The sequence below is a fragment of the Amphimedon queenslandica genome, unplaced genomic scaffold, assembly GCF_000090795.2.
Source record: "Amphimedon queenslandica unplaced genomic scaffold, v1.1 AMPQUscaffold_13321, whole genome shotgun sequence".
Classification (NCBI taxonomy): Eukaryota; Metazoa; Porifera; class Demospongiae; order Haplosclerida; family Niphatidae; genus Amphimedon; species Amphimedon queenslandica.
Window position 1 is genome coordinate 1 of NW_003546443.1, and position 10,824 is coordinate 10,824.

At 33.2% G+C, this 10,824-nt stretch overlaps 1 protein-coding gene across 1 annotated transcript; it reads left to right on the forward strand.

Annotated features, from left to right (window-relative positions):
• The first annotated feature begins 1,006 nt into the window (after positions 1 to 1,006).
• Positions 1,007 to 5,466, forward strand: LOC109583181 (uncharacterized). The gene is made up of 6 exons (XM_019998416.1): positions 1,007 to 1,100; positions 1,152 to 1,220; positions 1,359 to 1,545; positions 1,592 to 1,657; positions 5,192 to 5,251; positions 5,304 to 5,466. The coding sequence occupies exons 3-6, from the start codon at positions 1,385 to 1,387 to the stop codon at positions 5,392 to 5,394; spliced, it is 378 nt and encodes a 125-aa protein (XP_019853975.1). The 5' UTR covers positions 1,007 to 1,100; positions 1,152 to 1,220; positions 1,359 to 1,384; the 3' UTR covers positions 5,395 to 5,466.
• Positions 5,467 to 10,824: the final 5,358 nt, after the last annotated feature.

Genomic DNA, 10,824 nt, shown 5'->3' on the forward strand with positions numbered 1-10,824 from the left:
TTTGCTACTACATTCTCAACAGGTATGTGTAGTTATACATGTATTCGATTAGTAATTCTTTCTTCATAGCCCCAACAGTACCAGTGGGTGATATTATATTCTCATCAGTAGAGTCAGTGTCAATGACTGTCTCATGGGATGAAGTACCTTGCAATGGAAGGAATGGACCAATCACTGGATACTACCTCACATACACTAACATCACTTCAAACACTAGTTATACTGTTAATATCACTGGAGGAGACAACAGAATGTATAATCTCACAGGATTAATACCATATACTAACTATACTGTGAGTATAATACCTTATAATTATAATATGAATGGACCAGCTAGACAAGAAATACAATTAACTGCTGAATCAAGTAAGTCAATGAAATATTGATCAGTTTAACATGATCTTAACACAGTTCCTGGTGTGATATCTGATCTAAGACATGCAAAAAACTCAGATGCAATAACTATTGTATGGAATCCTCCTACAATACCTAATGGTATCATTACAGTATATGAGATAAGATATAGAGAGTCTACCAGTACTGGTCCATACAATATAAGTAACACTACTAACACTTATTACAGTATAGTAGGATTGATACCTAATGTTAGTTATACTATTGGAGTGAGAGCATATACTAGTATTGGACCAGGAGAATGGACTAATAGAGAATACACTACTATTGAAATACGTAAGAAATTACTGAGAATACTATGATGATAATGTCAGTTTTAAATAACATACTGTTATTGATTACGTAAAAAATACAGTAGTAAATTAATAATAAGCTGTATTTGGTATTTTCTATTTTAGCTGTCATTCAAATCTTCTCTGTAACAAAGCTCAATTCTACAGCAGTGAGGGCTGAGTGGAGTTTTGTTTCTAGAGCTAGTCATTATAGTGTCTATTATGAGTCAACCAGTAGCTCCTCAAGAAAGAAGAGACAAGTAGAGACAGGAATGAGAGTATTCCCAGGTGGTACTACTGAAGGTCTAATAGGAGGATTAGATCCTAATCTGAACTACTTGTTCTCTATATCTACATCATTTAATGTTAATGGAATCATTTATGAAGGAGAGAGGACTGAACAAATACCACCAGGTAATACTATAATGAGTCATCCAATGAATAATGCTTACTTCATGTATTTAGGTGCTACTCTAACTCCTACTATTGTATCAAGCACTTCATCAGTCATTATTGGTACAGGATCATCATCAAGTAAGACAGTACATATACTAATAGATGTATCATGTATGTAGTCGACAGTTTATTTTAAAGTAATGTCATCAATAGTGTCATTAAACATTAGTAAACTTAACACTATTGATGCATGTACTAATCAGTTTATGTTTATAGTTTCTTATTATACTAAAACAGCTACCATGACTACTCCATTGACTACTGTATTAGTGAATAATGGAAATACTGGAGTGATAGTTGGATTAAGTGTAGTTTTTCTGGTATTATTAGTACTGGCTATAATTATAATCATTATACTGGTACTGGTTATGCACATAAAAAGAACTAATATTAATCAAAAAAGGTAAATGTGTACACATTCATTACTGAATTAATTTTAAAATTAATAGAAAATCAGATAATGACATTGTAATGGAATGCAGTCCAGCTTATGCTACAACTGAATTTAAAACAAAGTTAGTTACACTATTGACTATTACATTATGTCTATACTTACACACACATACAGTACTACTGATGATATACTAATGAAGGATAGTCCAGCATACAGTACAGTACAACAAACACAGTCAGTTATATAAAATACAATTATTATTATTATTTAAAGTTATTATTAATAGATCAACTGTTGAGCCAGTGTATGATACAACTAATAATGAATATGAGACTTCTCTTCCACCACCTGCTGAATACGAAATACCAACTGTTTAATAATAATGCTAATCTTTTATGTACATTACTTTACAATACAATTAACATAATATATTTGTTGTACATGCAATTATGTTGCCAGTGGTTAGTATAAGATGTGTATGTTCTAAAATTAGAAATGTTTACTAATGGTAGTTTCTTAAAATAACATACCTATGTTATGACTTTTAAGTAGCAAAGTGTAATGAGCAGTATCATTCTAGGAAACAGGATGGTACTGTCAATAAGCTCTTGCTTTATTTTACTCATACCACTACTAGTTCAACTGGTGACTATATTTGGACGAGAACCACCTTCTACTCTACCCATTAATGGTAAGAAGAGAAGTACATATTGCTAATTACTAGACTATATACTCATATTCAGGTGTTCAACTGTACCTAGCTTATGAGAACAGGATAATACCTGATTACTTTATCATATATGCTAGTCAGTTTTATGAAATAGATCAGAATAATGATAATAATGATACCACTGATGCTTTGTGGTGTCAGAGTGCTAACAATGTTACTAATATTGGAGTGTGGTATTATCCTAATGGAACTGAAGTACCTTTATTTGATGGTCCCTTTGGTGATCCATCAGCTCCTAGTCCAGTGTACAGTAAGAGATTCAGTGGTCAGATTGCACTAGCTAGAAGAGGTGGACTATCAGGATATGAAGGTTTATACAAGTGTATCATTCCTGATGAGAATAGAGTAAATCAAACACTAGTGGTTGGAGCATATACTGATACTGGATACAATAACAATGGTATGTGATGAATATAGACTATAATTAATGTACTTCTTTTACAGATGGTCCTGATGCTGATTCTACTATGCAGTTCTCTCTCCTCTCCACTAGTAGATTAGCTACTCCTCCAGTCTTCAGTCTCAGTTTCAATGTCTCTGATGGTCCTCCTACTACTGTCAATTGTTCAGTGAATGGGAATGGAATATCTACTGAACTGTGTCGTGTGATAGTGAATGGATCAGGATCTGTTACAAGAGTGACAGTAACAGTGAGACTGAGAGAAGCTGGTACCTATCAGTGTAATGCATCTAATGCTAGAGTAACTTATGGACCTATCAGTCTGGGTCCTAAAGTCGTTATTAGTCCTACATCATTAAATATATCAGGTTAGTGTTTAATGTCTATATACCGCTAGTTTTATACTGTGTATGTATTTAGTATCTAATACTCCAACTAGTTTAACTGCTACAAGATTAAGTACTGGTTTAGCTCATGTAAGACTCTCCTGGTCTACTGTATCAGGAGCTACTGGTTATGAGGTCTACTATCAACTGTCTAGTAATACTCCTGTTAGTGCAGGCACTACTGCTTCAACAACAATCAATATAACATCAGGATTGTTTCAAGGAAGCACATACACTTTCTATGTAGTATCTTATGGATCAGCTTCTCTACCTAGTGGTAATGCTTCAGTTATGATAACAATTAGTGAGCCATAGCAGCTGTAATTTAGAGATTTTTAATTTGTGTTTTAGGTAATCCAGTAGTTAATAATTTTATGGCTACATTAATTTCAAGTACTGCCATTACATTAAAATGGAGTCCACCAACTACTGTATTACCTTATAGTTATAATATTAATAGGAGATGTAGGAGAGTATGTGAATCATCAGTTACTAGTAATAGTGAAACATCAGTTTCATCACCACATACTTCAACTGGTATACCTCCTTACAGTCTATGTGGCTTTGATCTTATTGGAGTATATGGAGCTGAGATTGCTTTTTTGACTACTTATTATTTAGTCATTACACTCTCAAATGGTAGGGAACAATTGCAAATTTTTTATATTTACTTATTATCTTATAGCTCCTACTGCACCAGTGGATGATATTATATTCTCATCAGTAGAGTCAGTGTCAATGACTGTCTCATGGGATGAAGTACCTTGCAATGGAAGGAATGGACCAATCACTGGATACTACCTCACATACACTAACATCACTTCAAGCACTAGTTATACTGTTAATATCACTGGAGGAGACAACAGAATGTATAATCTCACAGGATTAATACCATATACTAACTATACTGTGAGTATAATACCTTATAATTATAATATGAATGGACCAGCTAGACAAGAAATACAATTAACTGCTGAATCAAGTAAGTCAATGAGATATTGATCAGTTTAACATGATTTCAACACAGTTCCTGGTATGATATCTGATCTAAGACATGCAAGTATCACACTAGCTAAAATTAATATCTCATGGAATCCTCCTACAATACCTAATGGTATCATTACAGTATATGAGATAAGATATAGAGAGTCTACCAGTACTGGTCCATACAATATAACTAACACTACTAACACTTATTACAGTATAGCAGGATTGATACCTAATACTAGTTATACTATTGGAGTGAGAGCATATACTAGTATTGGACCAGGAGAATGGACTCATAGAGAATTTACTACTTCTCAAATACGTAAGGAATTAATATATTTTAGTTTTTATATGTTATATTTTAGCTGTAATTCAAACTTTTTCTATAACAAAGCTCAGTTCTACAGCAGTGAGGGCTGAGTGGGGTTTAGTTACACATTATACTGTCTATTATGAGTCAACCAGTAGCTCCTCAAGAAAGAAGAGACAAGTAGAGACAGGAATGAGAGTATTCCCAGGTGGTACTACTGAAGGTCTAATAGGAGGATTAGATCCTAATCTGAACTACTTGTTCTCTATATCTACATCATTTAATGTTAATGGAATCATTTATGAAGGAGAGAGGACTGAACAAATACCACCAAGTAATTATACCTCATGTTTGGTTGGTTATTATGTTACTATATACATGTAGTGCATATAATTTCTTCTATTACTCTAACAAGCACTATATCAGTTATTGAATCATCAACAAGTATAGTTTACTTTACATTAGCAATGTCATCATCTTTGTTATTAAATTTTAAGTGCATCTTTATGTGTGTAGATTTATATAGTTTCTTGTTTATTAGTGCCTACTGTATTTTTAAATAATGGAGTAAATACTGGAGTAATAGTTGGTCCAATTGTAGTTCTTACTGCATTATTAGTACTGGCTATAATTATAATTATAGCACTGGTATTAATTTTGCTTATGAATAAATCTAATGATAATAATAAAAAGTAAGTGCAAATATGATTAATTTTAAATTTAGTTTATGGGCATAGAAAATCAGCCAATGACAATAAAATGGAATGCAGTCAAGCTTATGCTACAACAAAGTTAGTTACACTATTGACTATTACATTATGTCTATACACACACACATACAGTACTGCTGATGATATACTAATGAAGGATAGTCCAGCATATGATACAGTACAACAAACACAGTCAGTTATATAAAATACAATTATTATTATTATTTAAAGTTATTATTAATAGATCAACTGTTGAGCCAGTGTATGATACAACTAATAATGAATATGAGACTCCTCTTCCACCACCTACTGAATATGAAATACCAACTGTCTAATAATGTATGATAATCTTTTATGTACATATATAGTCTACATACATTACTCAGCAATACAATTTAGATAATGAATTGATGCACATGCAATGTAGTGTAACCAGTGGATAGTACAAATCAGTTCAGAAATGTTTACTGTGATGATAGCAGAAATGCCACAACTACTTTATTTTAAAAACTAATTTTGAACAAGCAATACTCTTCTAATATTAGCTAATTTAATGTAACTTCACAATTAGATACATACATACAAACGTCCCAATTAAAAAGTCTAAAGGCTGATTCACACTGCACAACAAGCGTAACAGGGTAAAAAATATTCCTATAATTGATTTCACCACCTTGCAAGTACAACTTGGTCATTATTAAGACTTATAGAGGTTCTCTCTACCTTCTAATGCTTCTAGAGAAGTCTTTAGACAGTATCTTTATGTTCTCTTGCTGTTAGAAAGCTCTTAACTTTGTCCCATGTGTAAGCCGCCATTTTGTTTGCTGTGGCCACACCCACTCACGTAAAGGAGCGTGGGCGGGTGGTTGCTAAGGCTTGTTATTTCTCCAATACAACGTGTATAGAAGAAATGTAAATGTGGACATACAAATAAATAAATATATATATATAGATAGCGCGACGGTGAAATCAATTATAGGAACGACCTGGGGGCTACGCCCCCAGGTCGTTAATTAGCATAAGGTAAGGCTATACATTAAATCTTACCTTATGTAAACTGTACCTATTGGTTTGTACAGCGGCACTTCCTGTCTTAATGTATAGCCTTACCTTACGTTAACTGTGCAGTGTGAATCAGCCTTAAGTTGTGGGCATTGAAAAAAATTATTAAAATGAACACAAAACTACCTCTAAATAATTTATACTGCATAACACAGAGTACTTATAAATTTTTTACAACCACTGCTGTATAAATTACCTAATAAATCTAGTCACATGATTCTGTTAGTTTTGTGAAAGGAGATGTTTTTAATATACAGACTAGATAGCATGAGCAAGATGACACACTCAGCTAGTTCTTGTTTTATTTTACTCATACTACTACTAGCTCAACTGATGACTGTATCTGGACAAGCACCACTTTCTACCCTACCCACTAGTGGTAAGAAGATAAGTACATGTATTGCTAGTATTACTAGATCTATACTCATATTCAGGTGTTCAACTATACCTAGCTTATGAGGACAGGATAATACCTGATTACTCTATGGTATATGCTAGCCAGTTTTATAATATTGATCAGAATAATGATGCTGACAATATCAATGATGCTTTGTGGTGTCAGAGTGCTAATACTGGTACTAATATTGGAGTGTGGTATTATCCTAATGGAACTGAAGTACCTTTATTTGATGGACCCTTTGATGATCCATCAGGAGTTCCTGAACCATTATTCACTAAGAGATTCAGTGGTCAGATTGCACTAGCTAGAAGTGCTGGACTATCAGGATATGAAGGTTTATACAAGTGTATCATTCCTGATGAGAATGGAGTGAATCAAACACTAGTGGTTGGAGCATATACTGATACTGGATACAATAACAATGGTATGTGATGAATATAGACTATAATTAATGTACTTCTTTTACAGATGGTCCTGATGCTGATCCTACTATGCAGTTCTCTCTCCTCTCCACTAGTAGGTTAGCTACTCCTCCAGTCTTCAGTCTCAGTTTCAATGTCTCTGATGGTCCTCCTACTATTGTCAGTTGTTCAGTGAATGGGAATGGAATATTTATTGAACTGTCTCGTGTGATAGTGAATGGACCAGGATCTATTACAAGAGTGACAGTAACAAACTTAAGAGAAGCTGGTAACTATCAGTGTACTGTATCTAATGACAGAGTAACTAATGGTACTAATAATAATGTTACTGCAGTTAATAGTATATCATCATTGAATATATCAGGTTAGCGATTATAGACTAACTATATAGCTATTACTACACATTATTCTATGAAATAATTATATTTTTCAGTATCTGATACTCCAACTGGTTTAACTGCTACAAGATTAAGTACTGGTTTAGCTCATGTAAGACTCTCCTGGTCTACTGTATCAGGAGCTACTAGTTATGAGGTCTACTATCAACTGTCTAGTAATACTCCTGTTAGTGCAGGCACTACTGCTTCAACAACAATCAATATAACATCAGGATTGTTTCGAGGGATTACATACACTTTCTATGTAGTATTTTATGGATCAGTTTCGCTCCCTAGTGGTAATGCTTCAGTTATGTTGACAATTAGTAAGTTATTATCAATTAATAAGTCAGTAATTGTTTGCTTTAGGTGAACCAGTGGTTGATGATTTTATGGCTACATTAATTACAAGTACTGCCATTACATTAACATGGAGTCCACCAACTGCTGTAGTTCCAATTAGTTATAATATTAATAGGAGATGTAGGAGAGTATGTGGATCATTAGTCACTAGTAATAGTGAAATATCAGTTTCATCACCACATACTTCAACTGGCATACCTCCTTACAGTCAATGTGGTTTTAATCTTATTGGAGTATATGGAGCTGAGATAGCTTTTTTGACTGCTGATCATTCAGTTACTACAATTTAAACTGGTAAAATAATTCTATTATTGATCTTGAATTTTTATTTTCTCTTTCTAGCTCCTACTGCACCAGTGGATGATATTATATTCTCATCAGTAGAGTCAGTGTCAATGACTGTCTCGTGGGATGAAGTACCTTGCAATGGAAGGAATGGACCAATCACTGGATACTACCTCACATACACTAACATCACTTCAAACACTAGTTATACTGTTACTATCACTGGTGAAGACAACAGAATGTATAATCTCACAGGATTAATACCATGTACTAACTATACTGTGAGTATAATACCTTATAATTATAATATGAATGGACCAGCTAGACAAGAAATACAATTAACTACTGAATCAAGTAAGTCAATGAGATATTGATCAGTTTAACATGATCTTAACACAGTTCCTGGGGTGATAACTGATCTAAGACATGCAAGGCTACCAACTAGAATAAATATGGTATGGAATCCTCCTACAATACCTAATCGTATGATTACAGTATATGAGATAAGATATAGAGAGTCTACCAGTACTGGTTCATACAATATAATTAACACTACTAACACTTATTACAGTATAGTAGGATTGATACCTAATACTAGTTATACTATTGGAGTGAGAGCATATACTAGTATTGGACCAGGAGAATGGACTCATAGAGAAATTAATACTGCTCAAATACGTAAGGAAATATAATCTACTTTTGTTGTTAATCCTATTTTAGCTGTCATTGAAACCTTCTCTATAACAAAGCTCAATTCTACAGCAGTGAGGGCTGACTGGAGTTTAGTTCCTGGAGCTAGTAATTATAGTGTCTATTATGAGTCAACCAGTAGCTCCTCAAGAAAGAAGAGACAAGTAGAGACAGGAATGAGAGTATTCCCAGGTGATACTACTGAAGGTCTAATAGGAGGATTAGATCCTAATCTGAACTACTTGTTCTCTATATCTACATCATTTAATGTTAATGGAATTATTTATGAAGGAGAGAGGACTCAACCAATACCACCAGGTAATGCTATAGCAATAAGTTATCATTATTGTTGTAGGGATCAAGTAAGATAATTTTTCTCTTTATTTTAAAATGTCATCATTAGTATCATTGCATGAGTAAACATATTTTTAATGATAATGCGTTTATGTTTTTCGTTTCTTATTCAGCTGCTGTGTCAACTACTGTATTAGTGAATAATGATAAAAATATTGGAGTGATAGTTGGTCTAAGTGTAGCTCTTACTGTATTATTAGTACTGGCTATAATTATAATTATTTCACTGGTGCTAGCATTGTACATTAAAAGAGTTAATATTAATCAAAAGAGGTATATATATATAGATGCCAAAATTTATTTCAAGTTTATTTTCCTTAGAAAATCAGATAATGACATTGTAATGGAGTGCAGTCCAGCTAATGCTACAACTGAATTTAAAACAAAGTTAGTTACACTATTCACTATTACATTATGTCTATACACACACACATACAGTACTGCTGATGATATACTAATGAAGGATAGTCCAGCATACAGTACTGTACAACAAACACAGTCAGTTATATAAAATACAATTATTATCATTATTTAAAACTATTATTAATAGATTAACTGTTGAGCCAGTGTATGATACAACTAATGATGAATATGAGACTCCTCTTCCACCACCTGCTGAATATGAAATACCAACTGTTTAATAATGTACTCATCTTTTTTGTACATACATTAATATACGATGCAATTCACATAATATTCTTGATACATGTACAACATAATGATATACATGTTGTTAGTGAAAATGTGTATGTTTTACAATCAGAAATGTTTATTAATCACATCTGCATTATGTTAAAACATGGAACCTAACTTTAAAGTAGCAAGACTGTAGATCTAATAGCAACATCAAGATGAGCTTAATTTACTTCAGTATGCCAATTTTTAGCATGACAACACTTAAAATATTATGCTACATTTTTGTTTAAGCTATCAGTGTGTTAAGTGTGTGTATGTATTTGTAATTATTTATAATGCAACTGCTTTACATTGTGAACATAAATCTATGTTACAAATATAGTTGATTATAGCTCACATGACATGATTGTTAGTTTTGGGGAGGAGTTATTTATATATAGATCTAGAAGTCTGGAGAGATGAGCATGCAGTGCAAAAAATGTCACTCTCAGCTAGATCTATTTCTTGTTTTATACTTGTACTTCTGCTAGTTCAACTGAAGTCTCTATCTGGACAAGAACCACCTTCTAACCTTCTACCCAGTAATGGTAAGAAATAGCTATTGTTAACTGCTGATTACTAGACTAGTCATCTATACTCATATTCAGGTGTTCAACTGTACCTAGCTTATGAGGACAGGGTAATACCTGATTACTCTATGATATATGCTGGCCAGATTTATATATTTGATCAAAATGATGACGTTAACAATATCAATGATGCTTTGTGGTGTCAGAGTGCTAACAATGTTACTAATATTGGAGTGTGGTATTATCCTAATGGAACTGAAGTACCTTTATTTGATGGACCCTTTGATGATCCATCAGTTCCTAGACCAGTGTTCAGTAAGAGATTCAGTGGTCAGATTGCACTAGCTAGAAGAGGGTCACTATCAGGATATGAAGGTTTATACAAGTGTGTCATTCCTGATGAGAATGGAGTGAATCAAACACTAGTGGTTGGAGCATATACTAATAATGGATACAATAACAATGGTATGTGATGAATATAGACTATAATTAATGTATTTCTTTTACAGATGGTCCTGATGCTGATCCTACTATGCAGTTTTCTCTCCTCTCCACTAGTAGATTAGCTACTCCTCCAGTCTTCAGTCTCAGTTTCAATGTCTCTGAT

What these genes read in the sequence shown, in the direction of transcription:
- LOC109583181 (XM_019998416.1), top strand. Translation starts at nt 1,385, where the DNA reads ATGACTACTCCATTGACTACTGTATTAGTGAATAATGGAAATACTGGA. An exon ending in ACAACTGAATTTAAAACAAA is followed by an intron (nt 1,658 to 5,191) that starts GTTAGTTACACT and finishes ACACACATACAG; the next exon opens with TACTGCTGATGATATACTAA. An exon ending in GATACAGTACAACAAACACA is followed by an intron (nt 5,252 to 5,303) that starts GTCAGTTATATA and finishes TATTATTAATAG; the next exon opens with ATCAACTGTTGAGCCAGTGT.